The sequence below is a fragment of the Prionailurus bengalensis genome, chromosome F2, assembly GCF_016509475.1.
Source record: "Prionailurus bengalensis isolate Pbe53 chromosome F2, Fcat_Pben_1.1_paternal_pri, whole genome shotgun sequence".
Taxonomy (NCBI): Eukaryota; Metazoa; Chordata; class Mammalia; order Carnivora; family Felidae; genus Prionailurus; species Prionailurus bengalensis.
In genome coordinates, this window is record NC_057353.1 from 50,970,701 (window position 1) to 50,996,695 (window position 25,995).

The 25,995-nt window shown below is 36.9% G+C and overlaps 1 protein-coding gene across 3 annotated transcripts in view; it reads left to right on the top strand.

Annotated features, from left to right (window-relative positions):
* ZFPM2 (zinc finger protein, FOG family member 2) overlaps positions 1-25,995 on the top strand; it is a 472,819-nt gene that overhangs the window by 218,455 nt on the left and 228,369 nt on the right. For all 3 annotated transcript variants that reach the window (XM_043601585.1, XM_043601583.1, XM_043601584.1), the window contains one exon: positions 18,473-18,591. In XM_043601585.1, coding sequence (XP_043457520.1) covers positions 18,473-18,591 — 119 coding nt within the window. The remainder of the gene's footprint in view (positions 1-18,472; positions 18,592-25,995) is intronic.

The following is a 25,995-nucleotide window of genomic DNA, read 5'->3' on the forward strand; positions in this document are numbered from 1 at the left end:
AAATTATTTAAGGAAGGTGATCCCCAGAATGCACAATGATTATGAGTAATGCTTGTTGCATATTTGTTCAGCAAATAAATCAAAAAGTGATTTGGTTAGGACTATATGCCATGTACTTGTCCCACAGCTTGCTTACAGAACCATAATCTTTCCTGGCGTACATGGGTTAATAATAAATACTGATAAATCCTGTCATTGTGTAGGTAACCTTGATTTGTTCATACTTTGTTGGCTTTGAAAATTCAAGAGAATAAATTAATACCAGACTTAAAAGTGCCATTTTTTCCTGAAGACATACTTTATTTAAGTTTAACATCCTTGGCTTAGGGAGCGCAAATTGCTGGACAAAATGGCCAAAAATAATGATGATAGATCTGCATTTTCACAGGGTTTTGGCTAAGGAATAACCTTAGATTTTGATAAAGAGAGATATGTAAGTATGAGAGATTAGAGTAAAAAATATTTTTGAAGAAATATTGGAGGGAGTATCTGTTTATATTTGGAGTATTGCCATTTTTACCATCAAGAAATTAGGATTGCCCGTGACTTTAATTTAACTGTCCAGTATATATTTAATCACTGTTATTCAATATAGCAGTGTTTGCGAGAGACTTCTGTCTCTCACATAGTGGATGATTGTAGCTATTCTTTAATTATGATCAACTCTTCTTTCCTTTATTGTGACTTATTTAGTTGTGTCACTTTGAGTCAGTGTTCTATCCAGTTAAAAAGAAAAAGGAAGTAATATGTACATCTACACTAAATAACTTAGGAAAAACAAAGAACATTATTCTCAAAAAAAAAAAGATTGTGACAACAAATAAAGATGCTTTTACTTTCATTTAAGTGGTTTACCATGGGCATCACTTTATTTCCCAGCTACTGCTCTTAAGTTTGTTGTAAAAAGAGACCATTAGGTAAAGGACCCAATATGTCTGGCACATGATAAGCACCCAATACATGTTACAGATTTTATCTTGATTATTCTATAATTGAGAATATTTGAAGAGAGAAATGAAAAAAATCTAACGATGGCCAGTAAGATAGGATAAATATTTTCTTTTGTTTTCAGTATTTTTCTTTCTTTTTTACTAATGTATAAGCAAGTTCCTTATTTTCTCCTTTTTGGCATTCTATGTGAAGATAATGTCAGTGGAACAGTTAATCTTGGTTATCTGAAAATGGAATGGGTGACTCACCTTTGATGTGAACCTTCACAGCTTACATACCTTTGCCTGGCTTAGCTCTGAAGTTAAGAGGAAATACCAGAGTGGGGTTACTATGCACTGAAGCTCTCCTCTACCTGTGTGGGTGGAGTCAGCTCTGGGAGCTGCTCCTGTCATTTGTTGGATTCAATATGATATTTTATGCCTCCATTTTTTTTTTCATATGGAATGAAAATGGTTCTGGGTAGGAGCACCTGGGTGGCTCATGTATGACTGACTCAGGTCATGATCTTGCAGTTTGTGAGTTTGAGCCCCACGTCGGGCTCTGTGCTGACAGTTCAGAGACTGGAACCTGCTTCAGATTCTGTGTCTCCCTCTTTCTCTGCCCTTCTTCCTCTTGTGCTCTCTCTCTCTCAAAAATAAATAAACATTTAAAAAAAATAAAAGGTTCTGGGTAAAATCTAGTTCTAGTGTGGGTAGTTATGATTATCAAACAAGGCTATATATTGAATACAAGTAGTTTTTACCTGTGTGCTTCATTTTCCTTCTCAATTATTCTCAATTATAAAATACAAAGGTGAAATTTATAGTATTTGTTGAATACTTAATATGTGTCAGATATTGTGTTGAGTCTTCTACATATACAATCTCATGTTCACAACAAAATAGGAGGAACAATTAGGAAATTCAATTGATGCCCATGGGAAATAGCAGCAAGATGGTGGCTATAAACTGGTTTTCAGGATGGTCAATAAACTTTTTGCTCATATGATCTGAAATATTGAATTCCGAGTATATATAATCTCCAATCCTAATGGTTTTTGAAATCATTGTAAGAATTTGTTTAATTTAATGATGTCCCATTGGTCATCTCTTTATTATCTGCATGTACAATTATTTTCCAGTATGCTCATAAAAGTATCATAGCTTCCTTTTTTTCATGTGATTCACTATATAAGAAAATACAAAACTGTGGGACACTCATGCATTTGGTGGAGGAGAAAATATTATAAATTATTATTACAAATAAAAGTAAAATCTTTCAGCTTATAGTGTTAGCAATGAAAAATCATTGTTTTGATTCTAGTTGAAACCTGTGCATAATTATTTCTGCAGTGTGTTATCTGTTGTATTTTAATTCTATTCCAAATAACCAATATTTAAGATGAATAATATAAAGAAATCATAATGGAGCTACAGAATGCTATTTACTGCCTGTGGTTTTTAGTTAATGAAGATAGAGAGAAAATCAGTCAAAACTTACTGATTCCATAGCTCAGGGCAAGTTATCTTGGCATTTGTATCCATCTTTCTTTTAAAAATAAAAAAAGCCTTTTTGAAGGATGTCACTAATGGACATATTTTATTCATACTTGACAGATATACATCATTCCAACATACTTCCTAGATTCTGATATTTGTTTACATTTATTCATTTACATACTAGAGTTTTACAGATACCCTTTAAATTTAATGCCCTTTTGACTGTGTGAGTATCCTGATACATAGTCATCAAATAGTGATGATGTTAAAAATCTAGAAATTAAAAAAAGAGCAGCTGACTTCTTGCATCATATGTGTAGTTTAGATAATTGTTGTCACTTCTGGGCGCCTGAGTCTGGTATCAGGAATCACATGACCACTTGTGAATGTGCTCATCCGTTAGAGGATAAACAACTGATTCTAGTTTGTCTTAGGAACAAGCAATGAAAAGGGTCCCTTCTATTACCGGGTATTATAAACTGAGGGGACATGATAGAGATACTTCTAGATGAGCTCATCTCTCTGATTTTTAGTGCTTGAGGTGATGGGCTTCTAGTTATTGCTAGTATTGTTACCTCAATTTCAGGGCTTTGTGAAATTATGAAAAAAAAAGTGAAGAAAATTTTTCTACTATTGACAATAATTTATAAGAAAAGGCTAGTATTATTTAAGGTAAAGGCAGCTTACAAGATCTTTCCCAACAACTTTTAGAAATACTATTTTGTCATACGAAAACCAGATAAAGACACCAATAAAAAGAGAGAACGACAGGCCAGTATCCCTGATGAACATAGAGGCAAAAATCCTCCACAAAATACTAGCAAACCAAATCCAACAATACATTTAAAAAATCATTTACCACAATCAAGTGCTGGTTCAATATTAGTAAATCAGTCATCATGATGTATCACATTAAGAAGAGAAAGGATTAAAACCATATGATCATTTCAATAGATTTAGAAAAAGTACTTGACAAAGTACAACACTGATTCATAATAAAAAACCCTCAACAAGGTAGGTCTAGAAGGAATATACCTGAATATAATAAAGGCCATATATGAAAAACCCACAGCTAACATCATCCTTTATGGGGAAAAACTGAGAGCCTTTCCCCTACGGTTAGGAATAAGACAGGCATGTCCACTCTCACCACGTTTATTCAAATAGTACTGGAAGTCCTAGCCACAGGAATCAGACAACAAAAAGACATAAAAGGCATTCAGATTGGTAAGGAAGGAGTAAAGCTTCACTATTTGCAGATGACATGATACTATACATAGAAAACCCTAAAGACTCCACCAAAAAGCTGCTAGAACTGATAAACGAATTCAGTAAGGTCACAGGGTACGAAATCAATGTAGAGATACCTGTTGCATTTCTGTACACCAATAATGAAGCAGCAGAAAGAGAAATTAAGAAAATAATCAATTGCACTCCAAACCATAAGATACCTAGGAATACACTTAACCAAAGAGGTGAAAGACCTGTACCCCAAAAACTATAAAATAGTGATGAAAGAAATTCAAGATGACACAAAGAAATGGAAAGACGTTCCACGCTCATGTCATACCACCCAAAGCAATCTACATGTTTAATGCAATGCCTGTCAAAATATCAACAGCATTTTTCACAGAGCTAGGACAAACAATCCTAAAATTTGTATGGAACCACAAAGACCCTGAGTAGCCAAAGCAGTCTTGAAAAAGAAAAGCAAAGCTGGAGGCATCACAATTCTGGACTTCAAGTTATATTACAAAGCTGTAATAATCAGAACAGCATGGCACTGGCACAAAAATACACACATAGATCAATGGAACAGAATAGAAAACCCTGAAATAAACCCAAAATTATATGGTTAATTAATCATCAACAAAGCAGAAAAGAGTATCAGTGGAAAAAGTCTCTTTAACAAATGGTGTTAGGAAAATTGGACAGCAACATGTAAAAGAAAGAAACTGGACCACTTTCTTACACCATACACAAAAATAAGTTAAAAACAGATTAAAGACCTAAATGTGAGACCTGAAACCATAAAAATCCTAGAAGAGAACATAGGCAGTAACTTCTTTGACATCAGCTGTACCAACATTTTTATAGGTCTGTCTTCTTTTAAAAAAATTTTTTTTAACGTTTATTTATTTTTGAGACAGAGAGAGACAGAGCATGAACAGGGGAGGAGCAGAGAGAGAGGGAGACACAGAATCGGAAACAGGCTCCAGGCTCTGAGCTGTCAGCACAGAGCCCGACGCGGGGCTCGAACTCCCGGACCGTGAAATCATGACCTGAGCCGAAGTCGGACGCCTAACCAGCCAAGCCACCCAGGCGCCCCTATAGGTCTGTCTTCTTAGGCAAGGGAAACAATAGCAAAAAGAAAAAAAAAAAACTATTGGGACTTCATCAAAATAAAAAGCTCCTGCACAGCAAAGGAAACAACAGAACTAAAAGTCAGCCTAGGAAATAGGAGAAGATATATGCAAATGACACGTCTGATAAAGGGTTAGTATCCAAATTATATAAAGAACTTATTCAACAACCCCCAAACAATCCAGTTAAAAAGTGGGCAGAAGACATGAACAGACATTCTCCAAAGAAGACATACATATAGCCAACAGGCTCCTGAAAAATGTTTATCATCACTTACCCAGCAGGGAAATGCACATCAAAAGTACAATGAGCTATCACCTCACACCTGGCAGAATGGCTAAAATCAACAGGTGTTGGTGAAGATACAGAAAAAGGAACTGTCATGCAGTTAGTGGGAATGCAAACTGGTGTAGCCACTCTGGAAAACAGTATAGTGGTTCCTCAGAAAGTTAAAACTAGAATTACATTAGGATCCAGCAATCACACTACTGGGTATTTACCCAAATAATACAAGAACGCTAATTCAAAGGCACACACGCACCCCTGTGTTTATACCACTAATGGCTATAAACACCCCTGTGCTTGTAGAATTATTTAATTATTTAAACACTGGGGTGTTTATAGCATTATTTACAATAGCCAAGATAGGGGATTAAGGAGTGCACTTCTTGTGATGGGCATCGGGTGATGTATGGAAGTTTTGAATCACTACATTGTACACCTGAAATTATTAAAGCACTGTACGTTAAAAAAAAAAAAACAGCAAAAGAAGAAGGAATACTATTTTATCTAAAATTAACATATTTACAGTACTAAACAACAGAAACTCTTTCTGTCAGCTATAATTTCTGTCGTCTTAAAACTGTGATTTACAGGGGCACCTGGGTGGCTCAGTTGGTTGAGCGTCCGACTTCAGCTTAGGTCATGATCTCACAGTCTGTGAGTTCGAGCCCCGCGTCGGGCTCTGTACTGACAGCTCAGAGCCTGGAGCCTGCTTCAGATTCTGTGTCTCCCCCTCTCTCTCTGCCCCTCCCCCGTTCATGCTCTGTCTCTCTGTCTCAAAAATAAATAAGAACATTAAAAAAAAACTAAAAAAAAAAAAAACAAACCCTGTGATTTACAACAAATTCCAGTCATCTTTTTCCTTCCAACCTGGGATTAATTTTACCTCAAGGCAGTTCTTTCTATTTCATTGGACCTCTGCCCTATAAACAATTTTATTTGTAAATAATGATGTGATTAAATGTTAACACTGAATTGTATTCACTTACGAAAGAGATTATTTCTGATCTGTTGAAGGAAAGAGATGGCTTATACTGTCTTTTGTCAGCTTTCCCTCCTCTGAGATGCTATTCCTGATTTCTCTGAGTTACCTTAGGAGCTTTTTTTTTTCTTGCTGGTCAAATTTTATCTCTTGCTTTTACCAAAAACTTCTGAAGTTGAGTCATAATTATCTCATCACCATTAGAATAAGTCCCATAAGGAAAAGATAGACATTAGATTCATGTTTGTATCTCAGTATTCCACACTGTGCCTGGCATTATGTGTTTAACAAATAATTTTAAATGAGTATATACCTTTTTAACTAAAGTTTTATTGAGTGCAGTTTTATAAATAAAATAGTCCTGAAAATAATTCTGCCTGCAGAAGTTGAATACCTGGTGAGCTATTGTAGTTCTGTTGGGTCATGCCACAAATGAGCATATGTCAGACTTCCTATGAGGGGTCACTCCACAGAAATGATGTTTTCAGAGGCAGTTGCTTCTATGTAGAGGAAAGGATCAAACCTTAGATTTGTGTAACAAGCTCTGAATTTTTGGAAACCACACTCATGAGTAATAGTATCTGCCATCTTGCCTAGTTGGCTTCCTTCCTCTTTCTCTCTTTCTCCTTCCCTCCTTCCTCTTTCCTTATCTCCCTCCTTCCAGAGCTGGTGTTTTTATATCTTATATTCATGTTGGAAAGGGGCAGGTCCAAGGAAAGTAAAAAAAAGCAGGGGCGGGGGGGATGAAGAGAAGAGGAATAACATATACCGATCACAATATAGAGAGCATTTACCTACTTAACCCACTTGAGGGCTACATGTGGGCTATAGAAATATTTTACAAGCTGAAAAATGTGAGGGCATCAGATATTCTGTTTTGCAATCACTGTGTGCAGTTTCCCATCAGAATGCTTTCTTCGGAGAAAATGCCATCGACCAAATGAAAAGGTGGGGTGTTGTTTTGGAATGTTCAAAATGCCTTTTGTGCTTAGTATTGCTATGAAAAAAAGCTTATGTCCTTTCTTATGTTAGTATTGATGTGATGTATTTAATCAGACTTTCAAATTTTTATTTTATTTATTCTATAACTATTTTCTCTGAAGACTGATCATCAAGGAGAGAGGGAATGTGGGAAACTCCATGGATTTAAAACCTTGTACCTTAGATTTTTTTTCTGTCTGAAATTTTTGGGACAGAAATGTAATAGTTTATTGTGAACTCTGATAATCAAACAATAATTTTGCCACTCCGCTCTGTAAAGCTTTCTCGGTGTTTTGTTTGTTTAATCTTTTCTACCACCTTGCCTCCTTCAAAACTTGCCCTGTGGCCCCATCCTTCAGGCATTCATATTCTGCTTTCCAAATTGACTGGCAGCTAATCTTATAAATGAATCCATTCTAATGGCTGCTGATATGATACTGGGGCTTGAGGTCAATCCTTCCACCTAGTTAAGTTGTTAAAATTTTTTAAAAGAGGCAGTCTGATGAAGCAAACTGAGCATGAGAGCATCAGAAAAACAGAGTTGGAGTCCAAGTTTCACCACTAATTTTGTAACTTAAGTTTGAGCCCCAGCCCAATAAATATGATGGTAAAATTATACCGACTTTGTCTCTCAGGGAACAAACTATTAAAGTATGTATTAGAAAATGAAAAAGTGGTATGTATAACACTGATTTAAAGGCCTCTTTAGAAACAATGATTTAACCCAAAGCAGTGAAGATATATATATAGTTTCTGCAACTCTACCAGGTACAGAGCTTTGTGGGATATCTAAAAAGTTCCATGTAGAGAGATCATAAAGATATACAAATCACTATTATAAAGAAGACAATGATGAAAAATATTAGAATTAAAATCAATGCTGTAGGAGTTCAAAGGGAGAGATCACCTCTGAATTTCTGGCAAGGAGGAGCTGTATGAATCAGAGAGGTGTTCATTTAGGAGGTAACAATAGACTTCCAAAAAACGGTAGGGTTTAAGCATAACACTAATGACAGGTATTTAGAGCTCTATACCACACAGAGAAGGCTTTAAAAACACAGAGAGATTGACTAAGACTGTACCCTAAAACACAGAGTGTCAGGGAGGCTGCTTTCGGCAATATTTCTCTTCTCAGTTACGTATAACTTAAGAATATATACAACTATGAAGATACACAAGCATTAATAAGAGGCTCCAGAATTTCGAGGAAGTGACTGCAGCTTGCTTGATCTTTTGGAATTATATTTCTGGAAGTATTATCTGAAATTAATATTTTCAGCAGTATGAGTCCAAACTTCAGAAATAAAAACTTTGTGCCAACACTATAGCCTACATATCAGATCTTTCTGTCTATGAAGGCATTTTCACACCAGATACGCCTGTATCCTACTTATTGCAGATGCCATAAGTAAGAGAATTAAGTGGCTGATACACTTAATTCTTTAATGTTTGATACTAGACAGGACTTGTTCTCCCAAATTTGGGGACCCACATCAAGACTTCAGAAAACATTTCAGTAGTATGATGAGAAATGGCACATTCACGTAGTGTCAAATTATTTCCCCCACTAGATACTTATTCATTACAAAGGGAAATTTGCCAACTTGACAGTGGAGAAACCTGGCAGACACAACTTTAACCAAATCATCAAAATGACCATCACTAGTAATAGGACATATGGATCTCATGTACCCCCTGCTGTGGGACACTGGGAAGGACGCAGCATTCCTTCTGGTGACAATGCATAACCTTGGTCTCTTCATGAGGAGATACCAGACGAATGCAACTTAAGAGACAGTCTTTAAAATAATGGCCAGTGTTCCTCACTCACATCGAGGTCATGAAAGACAAGAATACGGTTTGTAAATTAGTTAATATTTACAAACAGATTAGTTAGATTAGTTAACATTAATCTTCTGGTGTTGATAATCATACTGTTGGTTATATTAGACATTACCATTTGGAGAAACTGGAAGAGGAGATAGTAGAATTTCTGTATTTTTTTTTAATTTTTTTTTTCAACGTTTATTTATTTTGGGGACAGAGAGAGACAGAGCATGAACGGGGGAGGGGCAGAGAGAGAGGGAGACACAGAATCGGAAACAGGCTCCAGGCTCTGAGCCATCAGCCCAGAGCCTGACTCGGGGCTCGAACTCACGGACCGCGAGATCGTGACCTGGCTGAAGTCGGACGCTTAACCGACTGCGCCACCCAGGCGCCCCTGTACTATTTTTTTTAAAGTGATACTTGTACTGGTTCACTGGATGAAAAATTTTAAATCCAGTCTTCTGCATGTTTCTATCTTGGCTGAGAGTACTTTATAGAGCACTGTGACTTCCCTGGATTAAAGACTTTGAAAGTAATACTGTCATTTCCCCATGTTATTTGTTCTTCTGTGAAGTCATTCTGCCATCCTTTGGCTCTCCAGTATTGTGGCCCCAAAAGTCACCTCTCCATTCCAGATATAGACCTTTTCATCCGGGTAAAACTCATCCTAATCACAGTTGATGCTTAAGAATGTTTACCTGTTAAAGTTTGTCATTGCATTTCCTTACTTCTCCATCTGCACCATTTCACAATGTGTTAAAAAAGAGAAAAAAAAAAAGACGACATCTGGATTAATATGGTTTTTGAGCTAAAGAAGTACCTAGCAAGCCAGTGGTCTTTAGTTCCATTGTGCGCCAAGTATCTTTTTCCACATTAATAAATTTAACCTGTGAGAGAGCCTGCCATTTTAACATCTAGCGAAGCAGATGTTGCCTAAAATTTAGAACTCCAAATATCAATAAGGTGCACCGATGTTCTATAGTAAATGTTCTTTAAAAGCTTGTTTCATTTTAGTCAAACAGGGTCTAGGGTTGATTTGTACCCAAAGTTTCTCCTTTAGAGTTCTTTTCTCCTGGAGAAAACAAACCTTCTCCAGCAGACCAGTGCCCTGTGGGTCCCGTCCCTTCTACGGACCTCCTGCCCATTGACTAACTTTTGACTGTTGCCCCTCCGCTGCTGTTTTCTGTGTCTGTTAGCCCAGACCTTTCACTTCTGTGATGATTCCTTCCTAACCATACCTTCCAAAGGATTGTCTCCCTCTGGGTCTCAAGATTTGAAACAGGAAGTGGGATTGGGTCAGCCTGTGACAAGGAGGGGTGTTTGGAAGGTCAGGGAGGGTTTCTGGCAGCAAAGAGACATACAGTGCCAGGTTTCTTGAGCAAGAGTGGGGACTCCCTCCTTCCTCCTTCCAGCAGCTGAAAGGAGTCCAGGAACTGCAGCTCCTCTTTCCAGTGACACTTCCAAACATTTGCAAGAGCCAGTCTCACTCCACGTGAATGTTTTCAGACACCTGGGATGAGCTGATTTTCTGTTTGTAGAAATAGACCACAGAGCAAAGGGCAAAATATGGCAGTTTTTCCCCCCTGTCTTGAACATGGTCTCTGCATAGAAAACTTATTTTGTATGTGAACATGCAGGTGAGGGCTTTCTAGTTTTATTTCAGATCATGGTTTTGTTTTTAAAAACATCTTGAATTTTCTACCTTATTACCAATGATATTACTACCTGGAACCACATTTTTATCTCTTCTATTTCTCTATGTTGAATATGGTAATTTGTAGGTTTCAGTAGGCCTTATAATAATAGAAAGAATATCCAGACCTATCATAGCCTCAGAATTAATTCTTAAAGCCAGCCGGAATACTGAAGTAAAAGATTCCTGAGTTTGTGTTATATGCTGATATATGGTGGCATATACACGTGAATTTGCTTCTTCTTAATGCTGTGCACGTTGATTGCCATGACGTTTTAGAAACTGTAGCCAAAGGGTGCATTTTTATTCTTGAGAAATGCAGTGATTTAACTGGCTCTGGGATTTAGACAATTCCAGTGTCTTGTTTTGGAGTTTTTAGGCACTGAATGCATGAAAAGGGAATGTTTCTATTTTGCCACCACCATTATGTTATCTTTTCCAGTGCAATTACAAGCTAATTCAGGCTCTTTGTGTTAGACTAATAGCTTCTGATTCGCTGCTGTCACCCAGTACCTCTTCATGCACTTTTAATAACATCTGCAGTGCCCCCAGCACTTACCTAGGGTGAGCATTTTTCTCTAAGTAGAGACTCATCTTTGGCAAATCATTAATGGAACATCAAAAAGATCCCATCTGTTAGAGTTACATATGGCTAAGATCAGAATTATCAAATATCTCATTTTTTTCTTTATTCTTTTTTTCTTTTTTTTCCCCTTTCTTATCCACACAATAAATGTAGTTGTCAGCAGGATAAGTTCATGCGCCGGATAAGGTCACAATTTCATTTAGTGACAACTTCCAACAGTACGAACTTACAAGGTTCGATTTATTAAAGAGTCAGAAGGGATAAGATCACTGCATGGCCAGCCTGATTTATCAGGGTTTGACTGGAGCACTTGAATAGGGAATGTCGTATTTCAAGTTTATGTTCAGAACTGTAGTTGTGTGTGTGTTATGACTGTATGACTCAAAAATTGAGAAGGGAAATTAGAAAAGGTATCCCTATAAGGCGATTTGTAGCCACTTAACCAAGAACTATCATTTCCTGCGCCAAACTATGCTTTGAGATGGCTCAACATAGCATAATGTAAATGGCACCGTTTGTCTTCAAATGCAGATGAAACATGCTGTTCTTAATGCCCGAGGAAACACACATAGTGGCAGCCCTGCACTTTGGCTGTGAAGATAATCAGCAGTGAAACGATCCTCTCACCCTCTTGTGTATCTGGCGGGCAGCCGTCAAATGGTTAAACCATAAAATAGCAAGAGCTCTGCCATACTTCAGCCACCTTGGCTGACTTTGAAAATGTTTTGAGATTTTTAGAATCTTTGAGCGCTTTTTGAACTCAGCATGACTTCGGGGCTGTCCATGTTTGATACCATGATGTATAATGTTTTCCAGCCATGAAGAAAATATAAATATGGGTTCTGACGCTATAGCCTTCTGTTATAGGAAGGCCTGATAAACATTATGAGCTAATTCATGTGGTCTGCTTTAAAATTTGGTTACATGTTCAGAACCAAGTTCAAACCAATCCAAATTTTATTTTCAGCAAATGAAATATGATCTTCTGTCGTCTCACTTATTTGCAGCCATGTCCTATGAAAACTGAGCCTGGAGTTAAGGGACATTCTGTAAATACCATATACATTTATGTCATCAACTTAATGCTGAATTCAGTCGAAGCATGATTGCTGATAACTATGCTAAAAGACCCACATCTTGTCTGTTCCCCTTTGGTATACTACGGTTTTCGTATAGTTTGCTTTCTAAAGAGCCATCAAAAGGACCCTATTTAAAAGAAGGAAAACAATGGCTTCGTTGTACTTTCAATAAAATAAGATTTGAGGGTATCTCTCTTGATTTTAAGTATTTCTTTCCACCAGTGAATTTCTTTTATTTGCACAAAAAAGTGAGTTGATATCTTAAAAGCTGCAGTATGTTTGGTAGTGATTTCGGACTTAGGGCTTTCTCTCTCTCTCTCTCTCTCTCTCTCTTTTTTTTTTTTTAAGTGAGGCTATCATAAGTCTTTGAGTAATCACAGACTTTTAAAAGTATGCATTATCAAGAAGATAAGAGAAACAGCCCTCAGCACTAACAATATTATCTTTTACCAAAATTGATTAGTCCATCCTATGTGTCTCAAGTATTTTGTGTGAATTTACCCAGCATGTTAAAAAAAAAAAAAGAGGCTTCTTTTTGAGGAATAGCTGCAAAAATATGAACTGGGATGAGAGGAAAAATCTTTAGTTTTCATCCGGCTCCATATTTCACAGATGAGGTAATGTAAGTAAATGTAGCAAAATGCTGAGCAAATGAAATGATTATTATTGTACTCCAAAGAGAAGATACATACTAAGACAACTTTTTTTTGTCCTTAAAATCAACTTTAACTGCACTAAAATTGAGTGTAGGAACTTGAGTGTAAGTAAATTAAGTGTATGAAGTCTTTACACAATCAACTATGTTCAGTTTATATTTTGCAATTACCACATGTCACAAACTATATTGATTACCGGGGGATAAACAGAAATTAAAAACCATACCTGTAGTTCAAGGTGCCTATTTATATTCCTGTTGAGGTGAAAAGGGTTATCAAAGAGAAACCACCAGCTAATAATTAAATACAAAACTGTGTACCATTGGATTATAAATGCCATGGGAGTATTAGGGAAGGAGAACTCAGTTTTCTCTGGAATTCAGAGACATCTGGTGAGACAGAATAGCTTTGGGTTTGATCTTGCAACATTAATAGAGTTTATCAAGTATAGTGTGTCTGCCATGTAGCAAGCACAGTTCTCTGAAAGGTGACGGTTAACCTGGACCTGAGGAGGAAAGTACAGTGAGAAAGACTTTCTTGATCTGGAGTGAAGAAGAGTCTCTTCTGAAGAGCAAAACAGAAAGTGAGGCAGGCACCGTGGAGCAACATTGTGGTTAAGATTCAGGCATAAAAGCTCAAGTTGGGATGGTCAGAAGGGAGCTAGTGGAGGAACTTGTACCAGTGAGTGAGATGGTGACCATGGAGTTTTTTAGTGTGTTTATGCTGATAGGGATTTGGAGCCTGAATTGGAGCTGTAGAGTGAATTGAGATTGGTTGGAAATCTACATCTGAGTTGATGAAACCTGGGGAATGCTGATAAGAAAGATGAACCCCCCCCCCCAAACAGAAAGGTGAATCCAGAAGATATTTGAAAGGAAGATAAGCCAAGGTATGGCGTGTATTTTGGATGGAAGTGGTAAGAGGCAGTGTGACCACAGACATTGGCGAATGGTCACATGTGTTGATGCGAGTTTGTGGACACGCTCTTAGAATGCTTCATTGTCTTTTGGGTGAAGTAGTAAGTATTTATTAGGCACTTTGCATGTGTTATGATGTGGAATAATCCTCCCAGCAGTAATATGAAGAAGATACTATAGTTCCCATTTTATATGCAGAAACCGAAATTCAGAGGGTTAAGGGACTTACTCAGGTTCACATGGCTTATTCAACAGACTCTTCTCCAATTCAGTTTTGAACTCATTCCAGCCTGTCTACTGGCCTCCCCTTCTACCAAACTCCTTTCACTCTGCATACTCATGATTTCCATTTCATCAAAAGGTATCTTTCTGGTTCTTTTCTTACTTTCATAAATTTTCACGTTACTTGATTGATCCCTCCTCCTTTACATTCTCAATCAATTGACTGCTATATCGGTTTCTTCTCTATTCTCTTGCACTTCTAATTTTCTGTGCATGCTCCTCTATCATTCTGCCTTTTGAAGATCCTTGGAACTCTGTCTCAGGTCTTCTTATTTTATTGTGATATACTCTGTCCTGGGTGAACCATACAATGGCTTTTATTGCCATAGACCAGCTAGTTTTAATTAGTGGCTAAAATGCCAAAATTTATCATTCTAGTTAAGACCTTGCTTCTGGGTCTCAGGCTTGTACTTGCCCATGTAAAATCACCTCTTGCCTTCCTTACAGCCACTTTGACCTGAATATTTCCAAACTCTAACTCTTCATCTTACCCTTAAATCTTTTTTGTGTTTGTTCTTTATCTCAGCAATATATGACCATTGACCCATTTGCTTAAGCTGATACCTGAATGGTATTGTTGGATTTTCCCTTCCCTAACTCCTAAAATCTGAATAGTCAATAGGTTCTATGGTGTCTACTTCCCAAGCCTTGTGAATGGATTACATTTCCTGAAATTTGCCCAAGGTCCAGGCTTGTCTTGTTTGTTGCTTTATGCTTGGGCATAACCCACAGTCTGACACCAAATAAATTAGTGGAATCAAAGAATGAATAAGTTAATGTATGGAGGCAAAAAAGAATGAATAAACAAATCAAACAAGAATTGGAGCTTTGCTTTCTGATTTTGAAATATCTGTCCTTTTTAAGTCAAACATCCATTTTTTATGATAAGCTGTTGGACCTGGCACTTTGACTCACCATACCAGGGTTCTTTCTACCTGTCATGATATATCATATCTGGGGAAAGAAAATCATGGTATCAGGAGCACCTTACCAACTAGCAAGTGAGTGCAAAACCCTCTTTACCAATGACAAAGCCAAGACTCGGAAAAGACATCTCTTCTTCAAGGCTGTTTAGTTGATTATTGGATAGAGTTGACTAAAAGTTAATCTTATTTTTGGTGTGATAATGTCTCCTCTATTTCATGACACTTATTTATCTTCAAAAAGAATTTAAATATTATATTGTCAAACAACATCTAAGTTGAATTAAATATAATTTCCATTTATACAATGTCTTCTCTTGCTATCATTAACCTATGTAGCTTTGGTAGTGTTCAAATGCTAATTATTGTCAATGTGTTTGCAGTTTTCTAGTGAATAAATGGATATTTTTATTTAACTACTTCAGCAACAGAATGGATTTTCCTAAACCTCAAAATAACTTCTTGATAAGCAAGAAAGGAGACTGGGATATGCCTGTTTGCCTAATAAAGTTGAAAAGATTGACTTGTTAGCTTGAACAGTTACTGGACTTTTTGTTATGGCCATGTTTAAGAGCTCGTAAAAGTAGTTTTGGTTTGCTTAAAATTCTAATGCAGAGTCAAAGACACCTCAAGAACTTTGGAGATATTTGGGTATCACTTTATGATCTGCCCTAAGTTTGTAGTTCTTAATCCATTAAAAGACAGAGCTACTTGTAAATCCACAGGTATAGATAAGAAGTCACTGTTTGACTGAGCCTGAACCCTTTTCAAATGAAAAATGTCAGTGGCAGAAAGAGAGAATGAATTACTTTTTAAAAAGGTTTTCAAAGATCCTCAGATTTCTCTGGTATCACTTAAATGTGACATGACTGGTTTTTTTTTTTTAAGTGTGTAAAAACAAGCAAATTATTTGGGCATCATTTTTATGTAGAAAAGAACATTCTTAACCAGTGTTTAGCTGAGGGATTGAAATGTATTTTATCTTTAAATAGTAAGTTATAAAGAAATTGCTTAAAATTTAAATATCATTGGAAAATTCAAAGAACTATCAGATAGAAATTAAACAGTCTCTTTTCAAGTAGAATAAAATCTTAAAGATGTAAATCACTATATTATCACATTTGAATATGAAGGCACACATTGTGGGACATTTCCCACTGAGTCCTTTTTGACATCATATTGGATTATTAGCTAGGCTCTGCCTCTGAAAATTTGGGGTATAAGCGCTCTGCTTCCAATGTACTAATCAAAAGATTGTACAAGGATGCAAAACATTTTCAGGGGAAAAATCTCAGAAATGGGTTTGTTATTCCACAAAGAGAAAACAAATTATTGTTCCATATTCCCTGGACTCTGGACTTGATACTTAAGCATATATTATTTATTGTAAATATCTTATTTATAAAGCTATATTTCAGAAGCTCAACTCATTGAATCTTTTTGGGGTCCATTTTCCTCATTACTGATCATCTTTAGCTACAGATACATCAGAGTGAAAAACAAACTGGAGGGGAGAGGTGCTGTCTCAGTTCAATGAGTTTAATGAGTTCTTCCATTTTTCGTGTATTTGGCAAGTGGGAGAGGAAGGGAGCATGAGAAGTAGGGAGAATGGTGTAGTTCTTGAAGTGACATTTTTTACCGTGAACATGGAATTGTTATTTCCATTGCATTTTCATTGTCCCGATACAGATAAATTTGTATTTCATAATGGACACAATGTCAACATTACTCAAAATTTTAGCTGGTTGTGGTTTACATAACTTTGACTTTGGTTTTCAGGATTCAAGCAATAATAGAAACATGAAAAGTAATGTCTGGTATTTTAACTATTAAACAGAGGTGACACAAATGCCAAGAAGTAAAGGAAAGATCTAACTGAACTCAGGTGGATGGTATTGCTTTTAAAAACATCAAGATTAAATCTACATATTTAAAGACAGTTACTGACTTGAACAGAAATTAAGGCCAGAGTAAGACAAAACATTTATGCTAAATTACCTACCATAACTTATGTATCGCTTAGAAAATGTAATTACTGAATACATTCTATTTTATTTAGAACTTTTCTCAGCTATCTGTGGTATATGGGTTTCCATTTATACTTCTTATTCATCCATTCGTTCCCGCTTTAATGTCTGCTCTTCAGCAGGTTGAGAAGAAATACCAATAAAAAGAACTAATACATTGTATTATTAAGATTAATATTTTAAAATACAAAGCTTTTGCTATGATAATATGGTATAGTGATACTATCAGAACATAAATATCATAGATTTAATTATTTAAAGAGAAAGATTCCAATTCTCCAAATCATGATTGAGATTTTGTTTGATTATCCCAAAGACTTTTTAGGCTGATGGCCATTCTTTGAAGATTTGAAGCCTTCAGTTAGTTTTTTTTTTTTTTAATTAATTCACTTATTTCTTTATTTTATTTCTTAATTTCTTTAATGTTTATTTATGTTTGAGAGTGAGACAGACAGAGCATGAGCAGGGGAGGGACAGAGAGAGGGAGACACATAATCCGAGCCAGGCTCCAAGCTCCGAGCTGTCAGCACAGAGCCCAACGCAGGGCTCAAACTCGTCAACCAGAAGATCGTGACCTGAGCTGAAGTCAGACACTTAACCAACTGAGACACCCAGGCGCCCCTTATTCATTTATTATTTAAGTGAGCATTTGATGAATTCCTACTTTATGCTAACGTGTATACTATCTTCACTTCCTGTTTCCTTTTAATGATCCAATGTAATAATTTGGAGGGAATGAAAGAAGGGAGACCACCCTAAACTGGCTGTTTCATAAGGTTTTTTTTTTTTTTCCAAACTCTTCTGGTGACAGAATCTACATCAAATACCAAATATAAAAGAAAAATGAATTTGATTAAACATTCTTTTAATTTGGGAAAACATACATCTCTACTTTTTGTACGTGTAAATATTTTAGCCCCTGAAATTAGTAGTACCTTGAAAAAACTACCACATACTTCCAGAGACCCTCCAGATGTTGCTCACCACGAGTCTTGAATAACTATAATAAAAGTATTGTGTAAGGTGTATATCTTTAATTATAATTTTTAGTTACATTCGTGAGCAAATATAAGAATGTTAACTCTAAGCCATTGTCCTAATGTTTCTTGTCTATCCGTTTTGGCATCACAGCACTGCTTTTGGAAGAGTGTTATTATTACAGGTTCTTAAGGACTTACTAAATAGAATTCACTTCTGTAGATGATGTGTGTGAAAAAGGTGCAAGAAAGAAATTGGACTAAATCTGAATACAATTATAAGGACAAGTTTTATTTTCCTCTCAGGATAACGAGATCAGTTGGTTTTCAGACAAGCATAATTAATTGCCTTTATATGAATCCCGAGAATGTTGTGTGTGTAAAGCAAACACCCAAAAAAGAGTAAAACGTGTGGGTAAAACACACGTGAAGGTACTCTAAACACCTCTTGTTTTTATTGTCTGCAGGAGAGCTGGAGGTATTTCAGAAAGACGGGGAACGAAAAATCCAGAGTCGGCAGCAACTTCCTGTGGGAACAACCTGGGGGCCATTTGCTGGGAAGATGGACCTGAATAATAATTCCTTGGTATGTGGATGTTCTGAGATGGTTGACTCAGTATTTTGTCATAGCTCAGAAATTATCTCTGCTTGCTTCCCAGGGAAATCGCTAAAAATAACAGTTTGTTTTTTCTTTTTCATGGCCCACAAAACTTGGAGACTTTCCAAGTGGTTTGTCTCTGACAGTAATATACGCAGAATTTAGAAGGAAACAGGTTAATCATACCAAATGGTTGTTTAGTAAGGTAATTTATAAGGTTGTTGCTTTATCTGCTTAGCCAGACTAATACTACTCACACTTAATAATATATACAAATGCTTTTATTTTTAAGATGACACAAATTAATTGTCATACATTACAGGTTTACACGAAGAACAAGAAATGAACAACCTTGTTATTCCTCGGTAATACTATTTGTACCTTTTAGAGCAACGATGAATGATTAGCGTCATAATTTCTGTTAGCATTTTTGTAAAATCTCTGTAAAATCTACCTCTAGGTAAGATTATACGGATAGTCGATTAACTCCTGTGTTAAAAAGTAGTGGAAAGATGGAATACGTGGTACATTTAAACTTCATTTCTTAATTGGATAGTTTAGTTTTCCCATTGCTGCTGTAGCAAATTACCTACCACAAACTTTGTGGCTTGGAAACAGCTCAAATACATCACCTTGCAATTGTGCCGGTCTAAGGTCTGATGGGCTAAAACTAAACATCTGCAGCACTGAGTCCGTCTCTGGAGTCTCCTAGGGTGACTCTGTTTCCTTACTTTTCCAGCTTCTCAAGACCATCCACAGCTCTTGGCTCAAGGCCCCCTGCCGTCTACAAAGCCAACGGTGGCTGATTGAGTCTTCCTCACATCCACATTTAAGAACACCTGTGATTATAGTGGGCCCATCTGGGTAAATCTAGGATAATCATCCTCTTTTAAGGGCAGCTGATGAGCGACTTTAATTCCATCGGCTTCCTTAATTCCCTTTTGCCATACGCTGTAACATTCACAGGTTCCAGGGTACAGACATTGGGACCTCTCCTATTTAAGTGATGATACAAGTGATAAAACTTGGGGAAACAAATGTTTTATATTATTTAGGAGTTCCACAAGTTATATATACGAATGACATTCTTCCTAAAAGCCACTTATATGAGAAGAGTCTCACGGCTGCCAAATGACTCTGTCTACCCTGTGGGGCCATAAAAACTCCCAGAGGGGTTTTGACAAATGTACTGAACTCAGCAACACTGCAGCCCTTCTCCAATTTGTTACACGAAAGAAATTTCTCCTTCAAGTTATTACATGAAAGAAACTGGTATGTGTGGATCTCCGCTTATTCAGTGCCTATTGGATGACACAGAGGTTATTGGTTCAACCAAAAGTAATGATTGGAATAAATAGGAAATATTTGTGTCACCAAACTTTTAAACAACATGGGAGATTCTAGGGTGTGATTTTTACTTCCTAAATCCACATATTTATCCATAAAAGGATGAAGTCGGTGATTTCACATGTATTTAAGAACTGAACAAGTTGATAGGTTAAGCTAAATACTTGATCATGTGGGCAACCTAATTCCTAGTAGTCCAGTTTACCCACTTCAAAAAGGCTTTGCGATGTGGCCCCACAGACACCGCAGGCGTTGGTTGGTTGAGTTGTTAATAGACTGGTCTATTGATTCCATTGAGAGAACAATATTTACCATACTGATTTCCGAGCAAAGGCAAGACAAAGATTGTCTAACCATCAAGGGTTGAGTTAAATACTACTCTAAACCCATTTTGTCTGGAAGTTTCTATTGGTTCTCTCGCTTAAAAAATGTTTTCGGCAATAAGATACTTATTTATCACTGCATATCCATCCCCAACACAACCTTTAGTTATTTCTCTGATATTTCTTCAAAAGTGTACTGCCACTGAAGTAGCACCTGTCATTGAAGTAAAAGAGAAATGTTTTCCTTTTACTATATCAAAATAATATCTATATGAAAATTCAGTTTTTGATCTTTATATAATTATCTATTTATATATGTGGGATGGTACAATTATACATTTTTAGCATTTGCTACATTTTGGGTGAAAAATAAACCTATTTGCGAAAGGTTAATTTCAATGAAATAATGTCCTATTTTTTGGACAGATGTTTTTTAAATATTCTTGTACCATTATAAGGCTATTTTATGGCATGTTTAATATTTTTAAAGGGTTCAGCTTATAGATATGAAGAACTTTTGATACCATTGATACTATTTGATATTATTTTGAGACTATGAATACTCTTCAGGGTATCAAAAACCAGTAGTGGGTAGTAGTTTTTTTATAGAAAATAATCTTAATAGTCTGGTTTTATTTTTTTGCCTTAGGGTTTCAATATTTGATTCATGCTATTTCCTGAAACTATCGTAATTTTCTCTATTTAAAACCTTAGTTGCTTTGCCAAAGTATACCTTAAAAGACTTTCCTTTTGTGATAGCATTCCTTTCCAAAATTTACTTCTAATTTTAAGTCACTAAATACTCCTGGTACCACTTTGGGTGCTACTGTTCCTACTGTAGAATCATGAGCTAACATATACCGCATACGCATTCTTTTCTAGCCACCGTATAGAGAATTTGAAAGGGATTCACTCAGTTAATCCTCAAAACAAACCTGAATTTGTGTCTGTTTAAAATTAGATAAGAAAATAAAGGCGTAGACCTTTTGATTCCAGCATCTGTATTTAAAACAATTGTTTTTAAATGGGTATTTATTTATTTATTTATTATTATTATTTTTTTAATTTCTTTTTTCCAACGTTTACTTATTTTTTGGGGGGGACAGAGAGAGACAGAGCATGAACGGGGAAGGGGCAGAGAGAGAGGGAGACACAGAATCGGAAACAGGCTCCAGGCTCCGAGCCATCAGCCCAGAGCCCGACGCGGGGCTCGAACTCACAGACCGCGAGATCGTGACCTGGCTGAAGTCGGACGCTTAACCGACTGCGCCACCCAGGCGCCCCAACATCTGTATTCTTAAAGACCATGCCACACTGTCTGCTCAAGAGCCTGTGTAACATGATTTGAACATGATAAAAATGTTTGGGATTTCCTTACACATATTCTAAATTTATTTTAAAAACTCTGGAGAAAATACACAATGTTTTTTTTCTTACTTTAGGCAAAATATTTGTTATGGTAATTGATAGACTACTGGCACAATTATGAGTTAATTCAAAGGCTCCTGAGATTTCATTACCTCGATAATTTGGGCAGGACTTTCACTTGTATTTTATGTCCTAAAGATAAATTTTCCTTATCATAAAATATATAGCCTCCTAACCCTTCCTTACCCAACCTTGAATCAAATTTGGAAGTAGCACCCTCCTACAGTGCTTATTTGCCAACCAGTGTAATGTAAGTCTGCTCAGACTCATGGTGTTGGCTCAGGAGATTCAGCACACTAATTAATCCAACACAGTAATTAATTGAGTCACCATGCCAGATGTCAAATCCTTTTTATATCTTTCAAGTTCCCATCTTGAAGTGCATTAGCAATATGCCACCTTCTGCAGGAAGCCTTTGCAGACCAGGCATTTGGGTGTATAGAGCACATTTCAAGAAATACAGGCTGTATTGAAACGCCAAACAAATTGATTTGACGAAAAGTTATTCTGGGAATTATATAACACACTGAACATAGAAATAAATAATCTTTTGCCCACACCCCATTATCTTGTTTGATACGTCATGTATCATTTCATGATTTAATAATAGCAGCAACAACATGTAGTTACTACATTCATTGCACCAGATACGGGTCAGAGAGAGAGGAGAGGGAAAGAGGATATTAACTATAAGGAATTGGCTTATGGAGACTGGCCAGTCAAAAATCTTCAGTGTGGGCCAGTGGCTGGAGCCCTGAGAGAAACAATGGTGCAGGTTCCAGACCAAAGACCAGTAGGCAAAGACCCAGGAGAACCAATGGTACAGATGAAGTTTGTTGCTTGGAGAGGTCAGTCTTTTTGTTCTTTTCAGGCCTTCACCTGGTTAGATGAGACCCACCTGCATTACAGAGAGCAATCTGCTTTATCCAAAGTTCACTGATTCAAATGTTAGTCTCATCTAACACACCTTCCATGGGGTGCCTGGGTGGCTCAGTACTGAACTGGGACGCTCAGTTAAGCGTCCGACTTCGGCTCAGGTCATGATCGTGCAGCTTGTAAGATCAAGCCCCATGTCATGCTCTGTGCTGCCAGCTCAGATTCTGCTTCGGATTCTGTGTCTCCCTCTCTCTCTGCCCCTCCCCTGCTTGCTCTGTCTCTGTCTTTGTCTGTGTCTCTGTCAAAAATAAATAATAAACATTAAAAAAAATTTTTTTAAGTTAACACCTTCCGAGTTGTCACATAAAATTAAGCATCATAGCCTCCAAAGGACTACCATGTATTGTTTCAGATTTTTCGGATATAATTGTGCACCCCTGAATGGACTGTTAGCCAGTGGGCGAGCCTAGCCTTCTCTCCAACATCCCACCTCTGTGCCAAGGAATAACTTACATTAAATGCTATCACGGTGACACAAACTTAACTTTTTAAAAAGTCTTGCAGTTTCATTCAGAGGACTACTGACAAGGAAGCTGTTTTAAAAATCACTTTAAATTATGATCAATATCTGTTTTGGGGGTATTTTAGAATTTCTGTATTTACATGTTGTACCTTTGACGTTTCCTCCGTTTTCTCCAAAGATCTTTGCAATATGCTAAATCATATGCTAGCACATAATGAGGGCCCAATAAGTGTCAAACAACAATGACTGTTTAGAAGATTGGATGTCTTTAATTTCAGTGACATTTGCCCTTCCTTGCTTCTGAATATATTAGCTGTCAGTAGCTAACTAGTCTAATTCAGCCAACTGCTGGAATTATACAACATGCATACTTTATTAAATAGAACATAAATAGAAAGTCCCACATTACTTACTACTTAATACTAAATTCCTCACAACCTGTTAAATTCAACAAGTGAAGTCTGATAGAGAAGTCTCATTTTATTGATCCTGCTCAATCAGGAGAGATTGTCTTATTTTCTCATAGGATGTTTGTGACATTCAGTTCTACAAATGGGAAATATGCATATAAAGGGTACTATAGACAGCATTTCATTGCCTTAATAATCAAATAATACAGGTGTTAAATTGTACCTTAAGCTTTTTAAGATCGTTATCATCGTTAAAACGTGGTTGGGGAAAGAATTAGAGGTTCCTGTTCGATATCATAGGAAAATATCAGAATTTTTAGATGTCTCTGTTTCTCTCCTTCTAGCCCTAACTATGTCTAACTATGTCTAGTTCTAACTGAACTTCTAGTTCAGTACCAATCTCTGATCCCATTCATTGCCAAAGTCTTCAAGCCTCGTGTTGTACACACCCTGTAGCAAGTACGCCCCTACCCATATGTCTCTAGCATTTATCTGTGTAGTCAAAGGCTGCTTAGTGGAAGTATCTGTGACTTTCTATTAGAGGACTTTTTTCCCAACCTCAGGAGCAAATTCACAGCAAGTCAGGCAAACTAGATGTGCTGGAGAACTAATATTTCCAGGACTGATAACCAATGAGAGACAGAAGCTGGTGGATAGATACCCCCGTCTCCTTGCCTCTCCTTTAGGCTCTGAGAAGCGGTTAGAGTTTGCCAGTGGAACTGAGCTCCCGTTGGCTTTATAATGCATTCTTTATGACCTTCCTTCTCTTTCCTGTTTCTCCATACCTCTACTGAAATTTTGTGAGATTGCCTACCCAATGGACTACTTGCACTCGAGTCAATTTCATGGTAAGTTCTGGGGAAACCTCACCCTCTAAAATATAATAATGACGTCGATTTGAAAGTAATATCCAAATTATTGTTGAGATTCTAGAGAACATAGATTTCTTTTAAAATTTTTATTCCGTTTTAGACCTCTGCCTCTGGCACATAATAGATATTCAACACATACTCTTTAAAATAAAAATCTGACTTTCCTTACCATGAGCATTCTGATGGACCCCACCCATTTCCTCCAATCTCCACCATCTCAATGATATAATTTATAATTTGGTGAGGCATGACTCTTTGTTGCGCCTTAACATTTCTTTTCATTGATGTTGACATTGGGAAAGATCTCTTCCTTTTTAATATTCATTCTAATCTAGGCTCAGGACTACCATACTTTCCTACTTCTCATATCTCTCTGGGTCTTGGCTCTTTTGAATTTAACTGTGCGTGGTTCCCAAAACACTCTGGCCTTTCTTCTCTTCTCCCTCTGTTCCCAGTGCCTCAGGGAGCTTATCCACTTGCAAAGCTTCAGCTACTAATTTACAAATGACATTTAAATTAAAAAATCTCTAACCTTGGCTTTTTACCCTTTCTCTAATAGCACATTTCAACTGTTTTGTAAGCCTTTCCTGACTTGCTCCAACTAAATAGTCACAAGGAGAGTTTAGTACTGTTTCCACAGATTGCCTCTCTAGTCTTCTCCCTGACTTTCGACTTGGAGTCACCTTTGATCCTATGTCTCTGCATCTCCTTTCCTGCCTTGCAAGAAGTTCATTCTAGACGTTATTCTTTGTTTTTTTTTCTCCATTCCTACCTCTCCTTGTCTTAAAACTCAAATGTCCATTTATCCACATATTCACGCACATACGAGTGCATGGGCACACATCCCTCTGCTTTATTGCCTATAACTACTACCCTTGCTTTTTTTTCATCTTTCAGGATTCTCGTTTTCACTTCCAGAAACCAGGTACTATAACTTCTGATTTCCTCTAATCTGCTCTCTTCTCTGTTCCTGCTATCACTGCTTTAGTTGAAATCTCCATCTTTTCTTCCTGATTATCATCATATTCTTCTACTTTTCTTCCTGCCTTCCCTCTTGTCTCCTTTTCCTTTATCCAAATCACAGTGTGTCCTAAAAACAAAAATAGTGTCACTCTTTGTGCTTAAAATTATCTTAAAGGGCACGAGAGAATAGACCATCTCTATGTATTTGGCTACACTATTCATCATCCTGGAAAACCCTATGTTCTGCCCCCACCCCTCTTTATCCCACTGACCCCCAATTCTTACTTAAAGACTCAGCTCAAGTAGACTTACTTCACTTAAAGTCTAGGATAGATATAGACTCCTCAAGTGTTCCCATGATGCTGTAGCTTTACTAGGATAAAAGCATTTATCACATAATTGTGTCTGTTTACTTGTGTGTCTCCCCTGCAGACTATATGCTTCTTGTCTTTTATCTTTGCATCCATCCTTCCTAGAGCAATGTCTGACTTCGAGCACAGGCCCAATAAATAACCTTAAAGAATTAGTAAATCAGTTCTTCCCTTTAACTTTTCTCTAGTATTCGTGAATGATGCCCATCTCTTTATTCAAGATCCTTGCATTTTCCCTGAGTCTTCGTACCCATTTCTTTTGTTTCCTCAGGAATCTTC